Source organism: Genypterus blacodes, unplaced genomic scaffold, assembly GCF_046128005.1.
Source record: "Genypterus blacodes isolate CSIRO-AG114 ecotype Tasmania unplaced genomic scaffold, CSIRO-AGI_Gbla_v1 ptg000015l_1, whole genome shotgun sequence".
Lineage (NCBI taxonomy): Eukaryota > Metazoa > Chordata > Actinopteri > Ophidiiformes > Ophidiidae > Genypterus > Genypterus blacodes.
In genome coordinates this window covers 3061910-3075511 of record NW_027466829.1, presented here as the reverse complement: position 1 = coordinate 3075511, position 13602 = coordinate 3061910, and the positions used below count along the sequence as shown (strand labels likewise).

At 47.4% G+C, this 13602-nt stretch overlaps 2 protein-coding genes across 2 annotated transcripts; both read left to right on the top strand.

The window, feature by feature from the left end:
* The first annotated feature begins 74 nt into the window (after positions 1 to 74).
* On the top strand, positions 75 to 2333 carry LOC142987985 (succinate receptor 1-like). The gene is made up of 2 exons (XM_076136986.1): positions 75 to 391; positions 701 to 2333. Exons 1-2 carry the CDS (start codon positions 320 to 322, stop codon positions 1739 to 1741), a joined length of 1113 nt encoding a protein of 370 aa, XP_075993101.1. The 5' UTR covers positions 75 to 319; the 3' UTR covers positions 1742 to 2333.
* A 1296-nt stretch (positions 2334 to 3629) lies between these two features.
* On the top strand, positions 3630 to 9547 carry slc17a6a (solute carrier family 17 member 6a). Its single transcript, XM_076139092.1, has 12 exons — positions 3630 to 3715; positions 5169 to 5424; positions 5699 to 5817; positions 6648 to 6762; positions 7651 to 7738; positions 7881 to 7967; positions 8066 to 8208; positions 8301 to 8450; positions 8580 to 8712; positions 8796 to 8906; positions 8999 to 9126; positions 9218 to 9547. The coding sequence occupies exons 1-12, from the start codon at positions 3630 to 3632 to the stop codon at positions 9545 to 9547; spliced, it is 1746 nt and encodes a 581-aa protein (XP_075995207.1).
* The last annotated feature ends 4055 nt before the right edge of the window (positions 9548 to 13602 follow it).

Below are 13602 nucleotides of genomic sequence, written 5' to 3'. Positions count from 1 at the left end.
TGGGAAAAGGTTCAACCTGTTTTATGTTTTCTTTGCCTTTTTTGTTCTGTAATTTTATACAGCACCATGTAACTCAATGTGTTATTCTGTGCAACCAAAAAAGAAAAATACAGAATAAAGTACCACTGCAATCGGAGTAATTGTTCCTAGATTAATCCTAATTACTGTGTTTCCACATGCAGTCTATGTTCTGCTCTTCATTATCAGCTCCCTTTCCTGAATGAAGTTGCTGCTGGTGTAACAGATGGCCGCATGCAGTGAACGCTGATAACTATTTCATGTTTGTTCACACTGGTGGGTGTGTTTTACACCAAAAAATATGCTGCGTGGTTGTTTCACTTGGCACACAGGAAGCCACAGTAACAAAGACATGGGCAACAATCAAGTTCAGGTAGGTTGGAAAGGTTCATTCGGTGTTTTGAAGGTTAGATTTTAGAATATTGTACCCAGCTAGACGGCAGTGATGAGTGTGTGTTGGGGTGGAGGAATCATGAGTGTGTCCTGATTATGTCTAAAGCTCAGTGGGTTTAATATGAGGGAACTTAATAACTCATTTATTATCTTGCCTGTCTATCAATGGGTTAAATGTAGCTTTTTAGCGAATCAATTAGCAGATTTCCCTTTTCTAACTAACCCATTTGGATACAAAGTAATGGTCCTGTAGTAGTAATGTCCTCAGCTGCTGATCCTGTCCCCTCAGCCTCCGGAGGAAGCTTTCTGCCAGCTGAACAGAGACCCTTTGGCGGTGGCTCAGCTCTATCTGATCCCGTCCTTCTTCCTGGTGGTCCTGATCCTCGGCTTGCCCCTCAACCTGCTCTCCCTTTGGATCTTCTTCCACCGCATGCGTCGCTGGAGCCGCAGCACGGTCCTCCTCTTCAACCTGACCCTGGCTGACACCTCCTGGCTGCTGGCCCTGCCCGTCCTGATCCAGTACCACCTGGGCCGCCTGTACTGGACCCTGGGCCTGCCCATGTGCGCGGCCGTGAGGATGCTCTACCACAACTACTTCTACCTCAGCATCTACTTCGTCACCCTCATCAGTGCGGACCGCTACCTCGCCATCGTTCACCCGCTGCGCTCCCTGGTGCTGCTGGGCCGGAGGCCGACGTGCCTGCTGTGTGTGGCGGCCTGGCTTGTGACGCTGCTCCTCAGCGTACCTGTGGCCACCATGACTCGCGTCCAGACGTGCCCCGGGAGTAACCGCACGGTGTGCACGCTGTACACGCTGCTGAACGACACCGGGCTGAGTCTCCCCTACACCCTCGTCTGCTCCGTCACCGGCTTCCTCCTCCCGCTGCTCTTCATCTGTTACTGCGGCCTGCGGAGCGTCAGAGAGCTGCGCCAGCGGCCCTGCTGCAGCTCGGACCCGCACAACAAGCGGCGGAGGCTCCGGCGGGTTCTGAGCGCGGTGCTGGTGCTCTTCGCTCTGTTCTACCTGCCCTACCACATGAGCCGCAACGCCGCCATCGTGGTGCGTAGAGTCTACCCCGACACCCCCGCGTCCTGGCGGCCCGCAGACCTGGCCTTCGCCCTGGAGATGTGCCTGTGCAGCCTGAGCACCTGTGTTAACCCGCTCTTCAGCTCCTTCATTGGCCCGCAGTTCAGGCGGGAGTTCCACGGCAGCTTTGCGTCGCTGTTTCCCCGCTGCCCTCCGGTGTTATCGAACCGAAACCGGAGGGTGGTGAGGCCGCCACCGGGACCGTCCACCGTCACGCCCATGTGCACGCAGCCGGGGCCGTGATGGGCAGGTCCAATGTAGCTTATTGATATTCTGTGGCAATGATTTGTCTCGTATCATAAAATGATATAAGAAACGCGTGTTCTGCTGTTTAATCACCTCGTTTGAATCGACAAGTAGTTGAGCTACTAACTCAACTACTTAGCTACTTACTCAACTACTCTTAACTTAACCCTTCCTCAGCAGCTTGGCAGAAGCTTAGCTATTTTCAAAACATTGTAAGGTTTCCAATAACTTAGCAATAACAACTAGCTTTGTAGCTTGATACAAGCTACAAAGCTTCTTGACATGTGAGTCCAGAAGTCTGCAGCCAATATGTAGAAACTTCCCTCAGCCTCAAAGTTTGTTCATTTTGAAGCTGAGTGAAGGAGTAACATTGAACATATCCCAGCATGCATCTGTCCTCCTGGTCACCTTGTTAAGCCTTATGGGGGGTCTATACAGACACATCTGTCACTGCCCCCACTTATATTTTACGCTTTGATATTCAAATTTTACAAAATGATTTTCTGTGATCCAATCGTATTATTCATAACTATTCTGATCTTTTTTTGTTTTGTTGTAATCTTACTCACATGTGTGTGTGTGTTGTTATGCTGACAAATAAACTTAAAGGTAAAATAAGCAAAATACAGGTTTTTATATTTCTTTAAACCTTTTCCACATTTATCTGCTTTGAGAGTTCCACAGCAATAACATTTGATATTACCCCCTGAAGAAGCTTCAATGTAATTAGCTACTTTTTCCTCATGAGCTTGTTGTGTATCTAACTACTTTATTTTCAGAGAGGTGTGGATGCAGCTGAACTACTTTAAATCGTAGCTTAGTTAAAATAGTTGTAGCGTTTGAATGTAGCTTCACTCAAATGCACTCCAAGGTGTAGCTTTTATCTCCACATCTACATCAGTGTAAAAATGGCTTCCACGTCTCCGCTACACAACAGTGCCTCTGTGTGGTTGGCTGCACATCCGCTACTTACAGAGGCTGAGAGATTCACACCAGCACCAATCTGTTATTATAGGGTGTTAAGATTCAATCTATAGGGGGAAGATCTACACAATTTAGGCTCTGATTTTACCATAATGTCAAAATTAAAAACACAGGGGTGGTGGGTTACAGAGGGTGTGTGTGTGTGAGAGGGAGTGTGTGTGTGTGTGTGTGTGTTATGGAGGGGGTTGGGGGTCTTCTCGTCTTCCTTGATTTATTAGTGGACGGAGTTCATCACGGAATCCTTTTCCGCCGCTCAGCCTGACATAAGTGGAGGAAAGAGGTCACACACAGCTCCGTGGTGACAGATTTTTTAAAGTAGTAATTGAATTAAGGAGGGAGGAGGAGGAGAAGGAGGAGGAAGAGGAGGAGCTGCACGGAGCTGCTGACAGGTAGAGGATCCGCGCTCTGTCCGTGGTGCTGAAACCTCCTTCGGCTGCTGCTGCTGCTGCTGCTGCTGCTGCTGCTCACCTCACACACCCGGAGCTCCACAACCCCGAACCCTCTTCCTCCTCCTCCTCCTCCATCACCTTCATCATCATCCACCTGAAAACCTTCAACTTTTTATACATTATCTTTTTCTATATTCTTCTCTCCCAATCTGCCTGGATCTTAAAATGGCTCTGCGCTGTGGATTTACATTGAGCACGAAGGCGAAAGCGGATTTATTTGACTGCTGCTGTTTGACTGTGAATCTGTCTCACTGAGCCGCGGTCCGCCTTTTTTTTCTCTTCCAGCTTCGCTCGTCTTTTTGCGGGACATCGAAACGTTTTCATCCAAGCCACAGAGAGAGAGGGAGAGAGAGCGGCTCTTTGTTCTGGAATATTACATTAACAATATGCTCATTAATGTTGCACTTATATCGGTTATAATCTTATAGAAATTTTAAAGAGAATCCTTGGATATGGAGCCCGGAGCGGAGAAAGCGATGCCCTCCGCCAAAGAGGGAGTGAAGCAGCTGGCAGGAAAGGCCCTCGGCAAGCTGTACAGGTAAGGTCAAAGAATACACACTTACGCTTTTATGCATTATAGTGCCACACAATTTTTTTTAAAGGGAAACATATCCAAGTGTACACACACACAGAAAACCACTGGTGCTTTGTCTGAGTGTGTATTTCTGAATGGATCCCAGTCTGAGTCAGGAGGGAAATCTCCTCTCCATCAGATGAATTACAGGCAGGATGTAACAAAACCACAGTTGTGTGTGCGCGCGTGTTTGTGCGTGTGTTTGTGTGTGTGTGTGTGTGTGTGTGTGAGCGAATATTTAAGGATCCCATATTTCCCCGGAGGATCCCAACACACTGGCAGCTGTGGGTGTTTTTAATAATTAATGAAACGGAGCGAGTCGTGACATAAGGTCGGAGGAGATCTGTTACCTTCTGTATCCATCTGGATTAAGATCCAGATCGATGTTCTGCACATCAGGAGAGTTACTACACGATCCAGTCACGAGCTGGTCATTGGAATCTGATTGATAACTGGTTACACAAAGCAAACATCAGATGGTTTAGGGATTACAGACGGATCTAATTCTGCTCCTTATTATCAGATCGTGAAAAATTCTATTAATTATTTATTCCTTGTGGTTATGGAATTTTTTTTTGTCACATTTTGATCGATTTTCCCATCGAAAATACGTGAAAATCCGAGGCGTCCGTGAACGAATCGTGACACATTCACAGCTGCAAAATCCCTTCTTTTTTTTTCTCGTAGGAAAAATGTGATCGACTTGAAATTGATCGTTGAACTTGATTCGAAGCTGCATAGAACCGTCACGTAAAGCAAATAACGAAAAGGGGGGGAAAGCCTCGGTGAAGCAGCAGCTGCTCGGGCCTGGATGAGGCCTGTGCGCTCACACTCTGAATTAAACCGTTTTACGATTAAAAAACAAGTGAATGCGGTAAGAAATGAAACACAGACGCCATATTTAAAGCCAGCTAATTAAACAGCAGCGGGGCGACGAGGAAGTCTTAACGAAGATGATGCTGGTGATGCTGCAATGCGGTATGAAGGTCATTTAGTCTCACACACACAGCCGCTGTTTGTGTGACGCGAAGGAGCCAAGCAGCAGGAGGAATTAGACTCTTTATAACTTTGATTAAATGGTTCCTATAGGGAAAGTGGCTTGTATGGAGGAAAAAAAGGAAATTAAGATTTTGGCGAGGCCTGATGTTGAAACACACACACACACACAGACACACACACACACAAAAGACAGTAGTTGCCTCTGTATAGCACGAGCCTCCAATACAAATAATCAATACGAGGCACATCTGGATAAATACATTTAAGATTTTGTAAATTTTTGTGCTGTTTTTTCTTTTTAAAATCCCAATCAGACTTTCAGTGAGATGTTTGATGTGAACCATCCAGGAGAATTTAACCACACACACACACTCACACACTCATACACACACTCCGATCGTGCCGCCCTGTCACGCAGAAAGCTGGAGAAGCGTCAGCAGCCAGGTGAGGGCATCGAGCTGACGGAGGACGGGAGGCCCCGGGAGGAGCAGGAGCGCAAGACCCCGCTGTGTGACTGCACCTGCTTCGGTGCGCCGCGCCGCTACATCATCGCCATGCTGAGCGGACTCGGCTTCTGCATCTCCTTCGGCATCCGGTGTAACCTGGGCGTGGCCATCGTCAGCATGGTGAACAACCACACGATCCACAAGAACGGGAAGATCATCGTCCTGGAGGTGAGAGGAGCGGAGACCACGCCCCGATAGAACACACACACACACACACACACACACACACACACACACACACACACACACACACACACACACAATTTTTAGTGAATGACGTGACACCTGGTCAACTTCACACACACACACACACCATCTGATTTTCGTTTGTATTTCTTTTCGTTCGTTTCTTATTGGGGTTTTGATCTCCAGATCTCTAATTGTAACATAAACACACAAAGTTATTTTAATTCTGTCTTCTTCTTTTTGTGTTTTCTGACAGAAAGCAAAATTCAACTGGGACCCAGAGACGGTGGGGATGATCCACGGCTCCTTCTTCTGGGGTTATATAGTCACGCAAATTCCGGGAGGATACATCTCATCCAGACTGGCAGCAAACAGGTAGAAGCTCAGTCAATGTCTCCTGGAAATCAGATCAAATTAAAATAGAAATAAACTTAAAAAACGCTGCATTCTTCCCTTAGAATTCAAAATGATTATTAATGTATGGGCCAGTGTAATGTATGTAGTAGTCTGGGGGGAAAGAAAGGGGGTCTGACCCTACAGAGGATAAAGGGGGGGCTTTGGTTGATGCCCTCCAGGCGTGCCTCCTCATCTTAATGAGCCCCCATGGGACCGGCGTGTCTAATCCTTTATGTTCACAACCACACCAGCCAAAACCACCAGCCAGCCAGAGAACATGATACCAATAACCATAGACCAGCACACCAGGGCTTCATTTACAGGCCTCAGTTAGAGGAAAATCACGTGATGCACCAAAATAAAGAATAATAAGTGTAATAATAACTGACAGACAGAAAATAATTAAATTCTGCCTCCATACAAGAGAGAAATAGTCCAACAGAAGCTTCAGGTTTATTCCTGATGGCTGCTGAGCCTAAATCGGGAGCAATCTTCCTCCTCTCAAGTCAGCTGAGCTCACTGACACCTTCTGTTCAAACACTTCATGTCCTCGACGCCCCGCACACTGAGGAAGAGCTTGTTATTCCTGCACATTCAATTAGAATTGATTGACTGTGTGCCTCATGAAGTATAGGCTCCTTTATTATCGCATTAGACGGCAGAACGTAAAACAAAACTTTTACTACTATTAAATAAGCTTTCAATTATAGCACTTCTATTCATTCACGCCTGCGATGATGACGTCATGCCTTGTTTTTGATGAGGTAACCCAGGTGATGAGGTTTGTAATGTTTCCCGTCTGTCTCCAGAGTGTTTGGTGCAGCCATCGTGCTGACATCCACCCTGAACATGTTCATCCCTTCCGCCGCTCGCTCACACTACGGATGTGTCATCTTTGTGAGGATACTACAAGGCCTGGTGGAGGTATACTGACGCATTGTTTACACACATTCATCCATTCATAATGAGGCCGCCCTGACACTGCACTTCACACAGACCCTCAGCTGTACTCGGCTCCCCGGCTTCCATTTAGAAGTTCTATTCATAACCGCAAAATGCAATTTTCGCAAATGGCCGACAGCACAAAACACCAAATCCCATCGTCTGTACACGTTTGGCTTACGGGACAAAAACAACTCCGTGTTCACAGTGAAACATACAACAAATGCGACTGAAAGCTCTCTAGTGGGTGGATACCCCAGCTCAATAGAGACGGAGCTTTCAGAGAGCCTGAAGGTCGTCCTCCTTTGTCACTCGGTATAATTGTTTGAATAGTGGCTCATAACCACAGAGAAAGAGCGGCCTGTGTTCCACACCCATCGACTTATTACTGCAAATTAAACATTAGCATTTCAGGGCGTCTCCCTCAGCAAGCCCTAGCAATTTGTGTCTATCAATAGTTGATTGTATGCCACTTAGTGTGTAATGAAGATTTAATGGGAGCAATTCAGTTTTTTTTTCTGTGGAAGTGGCCAGTCGGCTCGAATTTGCACCGATACACACCTGAGCCATTACTCTCTATTAGAAAGGCCAGCGTCAATCTGTGTCACTTTGTTTGTTAGTTATTAGACACAATTTGTCTTATATTTCTCCCCGCGAAATGGGAACAGACTGCATCAATCAACTCATGCAAATGCTACTGACTGAACTATAACTGGGATACAAAAGGTGATGAATTCAGCGGATCAATGAGCTCGTGCAGGCAGAATAAACAGGTTAGAATTACAGGGAAAGGGAATTATGACACGTGCATTGATCAGGTAATTGAATCTCCACTCTGGTGTGACTGTGATGTGGTTGGTCTCTGTGCAGGGAGTGACTTATCCAGCCTGCCATGGAATCTGGAGTAAATGGGCTCCGCCGCTGGAGAGGAGTCGTCTGGCAACCATCTCCTTCTGTGGTACGTTGCCTCCACACACACACGCTAGACTTCCCACGTGGCGTAGTAACAGTGTGAGGTACCTCATACTGAGATGCAGATCAAGTCTTCCCGCCCACAGAGCTCAGTTCCTCTCTCATTCATTCATGATATCCTCCTGCAGGGTCCTACGCCGGAGCTGTGATCGCCATGCCTCTGGCTGGAATCATGGTCCAGTACACAGGATGGTCCTCTGTGTTTTACGTCTACGGTGGGTATGACCGTTACAAATCTACGACTCCAGGTTCATCTGCTGATTAGATGGATGGCGTTTCTCAAGGTGCCGTCGCTCTGGTGTTTCTCACTCAGGTACCTTTGGGATCGTGTGGTACATGTTCTGGGTCCTGGTGTCCTACGAGAGCCCGGCGGAGCACCCGACCATCACCGACGAGGAGAGGCGTTACATCGAGGAGAGCATCGGAGAGAGCGCCCAGCTGATGGGTCCATCTGAGGTGAGTCTGGAAAACAGGTTTCGGTGGCTTCGTCTTACCTGGTTGAGTCTATCCAGCTGACTTTCCTCTGTGTGCTGCGTGTGTTTGAACAGAAATTCAAGACTCCCTGGAGGAAATTCTTCACCTCCATGCCCGTCTATGCAATCATTGTGGCCAACTTCTGCAGGAGCTGGACCTTCTACTTGCTTCTCATCAGCCAGCCGGCCTACTTTGAGGAAGTGTTTGGCTTTGAAATCAGCAAGGTAGAGAAAGTGTCCAAAGTGGAATTAACTCTTTAATCGACATCCATTTCTTTAACCTAACAATCAAAATGAACCATTATCCAAGCAGTCGATTCTTTGTACTTCAGACGAGTGTTTGATGTTTCTCAGGTTGGGATCGTGTCGGCGCTCCCTCACTTGGTCATGACCATCATCGTGCCCTTGGGAGGCCAGTTAGCCGACTACCTGCGCACGCACAACATCATGTCCACCACTACGGTCCGCAAAATCATGAACTGTGGAGGTGGGTGTGTGTTTTCCCTGCGTCATATCGTAGCTCTGCTCTTCATCCATGTTGTCTGCTGACCTTTGTGTCTTTGTCTCCAGGGTTTGGAATGGAAGCCACTCTCTTATTGGTGGTTGGCTACTCTCACAGTAAGGGCGTGGCCATCTCTTTCTTAGTCCTGGCTGTAGGTTTCAGCGGTTTTGCAATATCAGGTGAGGCCGAGAGGATTTTTTTAACCCCGATTTGCTCAAATTTCACTGCAAAGATCACAAATGTGAACAGATTCTCTCTTTTCGGCTTTTAGGTTTCAATGTCAACCATCTAGACATCGCTCCTCGCTATGCCAGCATTCTCATGGGCATATCTAACGGCGTGGGGACCCTGTCAGGGATGGTCTGCCCTCTTATAGTGGGAGCCATGACAAAGAACAAGGCAAGACAAATTCATTCAGATGGTGTTTGCATGGTTTGCGTTTAGAATCGGATGGAAACTTCACTTCACTTCCACTTGTTACTGTCTCCAGACCCGTGACGAGTGGCAGTACGTCTTCCTCATCGCCTCCATGGTGCATTACGGCGGCGTGATATTCTACGGCCTCTTCGCATCCGGTGAGAAGCAGCCGTGGGCCGACCCGGAAGAAACCAGCGACGAAAAGTGCGGTTTCATCGACGAAGACGAGCTGGCCGAGGAGACGGGCGACATCACGCAGGGTTACGGCGCCGTGGCCGGCCCGGCGAAGAGCTACGGTGCCACCTCGCAGCTCAACGGCGGCTGGGTGCAGGACTGGGATAAGACGGAGGAGTACGTGCAGGAACCGGCGGGAAAGGTCTACGCCGAGCGCGGCTACTCTTAGAGGCGGAGTCACATGAATGGCGGTAATGGCGAGTCTGCCCTCCAAACCAGACTCTCCAACACTGATTGCACAAATAAGCATTATATTAGATATTACAAATTAATTCTATGTATTCAAGTAAAAATGGTTACTAGTTCCTCAAAGCCAATGTAAAGAGATAGTTGAAGTTTATCGCAATGCAGAACAATCCTCATTAGATTCCTGTAGGTTGTCATCTCATCCACGTAGGGCTTCCCTCTACACTTAGCGGCTGTTTGTAAAAGCTGCAGGCTCTCACGGGTCGACCGGAGCGCCAGGAGGCCAAACATCACCGCAGTCGACCGCCATAGGGTCTCACACACTCTCTCTGATTGCACTGATAATAGAAGTATTCGAAAAACCAGATTCTATTTCTGTTTCTCAAGCGTGTTTTATGTATTGTATATACCTGTATACTGTTTCTGTGAGACTATCGTGGATTTGGGTCGTTGATCTGTGTTGACATTGATATAAAAAGGCCATATTTTTCATGGACAGTACCTTTTCAGGGAGACGTCTGCTTGCAAAAAAAAAAGGTCTTCTTCTTCTTCTTCTGCTCGAGCGAAGGCCTGTAAACACACAGTTAAGACAAAAACATTAGCGTGAGTGAAGTTGAACTGAAACGTAGAACTTTAGTGTGTGTCGTTGCATGAATTTGCTCAGATCAATGTTGAGATGCAGCTTCTCCTCCTCCTCCGGCAGTCGCTGATAGTCCTCATTCAGCCCCGCTGCTGCTTTATTCTTAGCTGGGTGTCTTCTGCCATTATAAATAAGAAAAATAAAAATCTTTCATAATCAGGTTCCGGTTTGTGAAAAAAGGAAAAAAAAAATCGTTTTGGAAGGAAAAACGTTGAGGAGCCGTTTTGTTTATCGGTGTTTGGTGTGCACTGCAATAACGCCCCTGTACCGGGCCGCCACCCATCACTCTGTTTTGTAATGTAACACTGGCTTGCTGTACCTAAGTGTAATTGTTTTTGGAGTCACGTGATGATCAACATAAGGTTTTAAAGAGAAAAAAAGAGTCCAGCTTTAGTGGAGGAAGAACGCTGCGCTGGTGTTCTTGCAGACCAACTCCCCCTCATGTCGTGATCGCTTGATGTTTCTCGGTTGTTCTCATCGCCAACGTTCCTTTATCCACACTTTGATATTGACATATTGGAGCGGAGCGCGTTAACAGACGGCTCTCCCATCCAACACTTTATTTGCTATCTGAAAATTTGATGATTTTGCTGTATGGAGTCTGCAAGGATGTTTAAAAAAAAAGAAATCTATGAATATTTAAGAATGTTTAAGATGACCAAAAGATGCTATAACGGCGTTGTGCCTGGAGTTTATGTAAACAGATAAATGTGATTTTATGGCTTCTAATATTGTGTTTAATGGAGAGGTATGTTGATGTCAAAAAGTGTTATAAATACTCATATCATTTTATATAAAAACAACCAAAAGTCAAGTGACTGTCCGTGGTCTTTTCCTCTCTCCTCTCCTCTCCTCTCCTCTCCTCTCCTCTCCTCTCCTCTCCTCTCCTCTGCTGGCAGCTGGAGACCGCAGACGCACCACCAGACCAGTTAACCACCTTCTCTCTCCCATCAATCCTGCGGCTCCCATTCTCTCCACGTTTCTCATTAGTAAATCAATGCCCGGGGTCTCCGGAGTCCAGGGGCGGAGTATTGGACCCTGTAGCTCCGTAATTAGTTAAAGAAAAAGGAAACTCAAACAGCCGTGTTAACGCCATTACTGGAGTTTACACCCATACAAGCCCAAATCACCTCTTCTTACCCTTTTACACACACTCCACATGTAAGTCCTCTCTGTGTATCCTCTCCTATACACACACACATCCTGAGGTCAATTGTGCTGCATGTAGCACATTCAGCTATTGACCCGGGTGCCAGGATTGCAAACGACCTTATGCAAATTCAATGTTGATTCACAAAATGAATCAATGCTGCTTAACTCTGCTGTGCACTGGAATTTCTTTAAAGCCAAAAATTCCCCTGTAAAGGTTTTGGATTCTGTGTGTGTGTGTCAGTGTGTGTGGGTGGTTAGCAAGGTCGTTGTACTGTCCCTGTGTTACCTGCTGCCTATCGGTATTTTGTGCTAAACGTTTCAGAAAGATGGTGTATAAGAGTTTGGCGGCGATTAGAGCCAAGACATCGAAATCAGGAAGTACTTTGACATTCTGGAGTTCGGATGGTGTAAGATGTTTGAATATGACGATGATGTGCAACTATTTTCTGCATCCGGCCTCTTGACGGTTCTCTTTAACATATTTCCTTCCCCAGGTGTGATTGGCAGGCCTGTGTAATGTCGGGGGAGCGAGGGGGAGGCGGTGGCGCTGACCATCAGGTCTGTGCTCGGTGATGGACAGCCTAAACCAATTTGGCGAGCTGTAGCCGTGTTCAGTCTGCTCTGGCGTTGTGCTGACTGATGGTCGGATCACAAGAGGCTGTTCCTGTGTCTGACGCGTTCCCACCAGCAGTGGCAGCAATTACAATAAATCTCCTGGTTCTCCTCCGATAATCTGCCCCGGCTGACTGAGGACGAGAACCATTACCGCTCTCTGCCGCCGTTGCCGCCGCCGCCTACTTCCGTGTGCACTGTGTTAATTTGACAGGAAACACAATCGTGTCAGCGGCCACGCGGAACATGTTTTCTCACGCCTAACCAGCTGGAATGGTCATGGCCGTTGCCCCGGCGACGCCCTGTTGTGGTAGCTGTAATTGTACGAAACTTAGGTGTCGAGCGCCAGAGCTGAATTCTCCAAGCAATCACCTCCATGCGTCCTTCCATCATTTAGGCTTTTGGATTGTTTCCCATATGGACTTGGTGCATTTGTGTGTGTGTGTGTGTGATTGTGAGGTAAAGCTGGATTGAGAGGTTGTCAGCACGCGTGTGTGTGTGGGGCAGGTGCAGTTTGGCTCCTGGGGGACAGTAATGGGATGAGGCCCAGCCAGAATGAGTGTTTGATGACGGGGCTGCACTCCTCCCCTGGGACGCTGCCTCCATGCAATTATCCTCCTGATCCCTGCTTCCCTCCCCAGCACGCCCCTCACACACGCTCACACACACTGTCGACGCTGTCCCCCCCAAGACCCCCCCCCAGTCCCGCCCGGATACACACTCATCTGCAAGCTGCGTTAAAGCCTGAAAATGTAAAGTAGCGTTGGAGTAATTACTGTTTTATGACACCATGCGGCGTTGCTTTACACACCACCTCAGGCCAAATCAAGTCACACCTTCCCCTCCCATGCTTTATGAATGGAGAGCCCGGCGCCGCAAATCAACCTGTCTCACACCTAATAACATGTTGTGTACGGCTGCGACGGACAATTAACAAACTGGTTTCTAATTAAAGGGATATCTGAATTCTTTCCTGATTATATTTGGGAAAGAAGCATCTCTTGGAGCCCATGTGTGTGTGTGTGTGTGCTTACACTCTCCTGTCTCACCCAAACATCTATGAGTAGCAGATCAGATTACGTCTGATCCTCCCGGCGGGGGTGAGTTACATTTTTTTCAAAGGTGGGGTGAGAATTGCATCTTCCACACTCGGAGGAAGATTGGTACGTTCCCAATTGTTTCCCCCCCGACACACACACACACACACACACACACACCCCCCCCCCCACACACACACACACACACACACACACACACAGAGCTGGTTTTCTACAATTCTCCATGAGATGATCTATCCCAGGTCCTTCCACTTCCCCTCCCCCATATCACATTACGTTGACAGCTTCATACCCCCCCCCCCCTCACACACACACACCTCCTCCTCCTCCTCCCCTCTACACAAGATGTAGTATCACACACAGACAAAGGACGAGATGCTGATAAGATTTCACAGGATGCGATAGTGAGATGTGAGTAATGTGGAGGAGAAAATGATGGAATTTGCAGATAATGGGACATTTTTGATCCTCGACAGGTTTTCATCTTCGTCTTTTTCTTCTTCTTCTTCTTCCTCTTTTTAGCTGCTGGGAGCCAAAAACATATTCCAACCCTTTCTTCACGAGCCGCTTTTACTT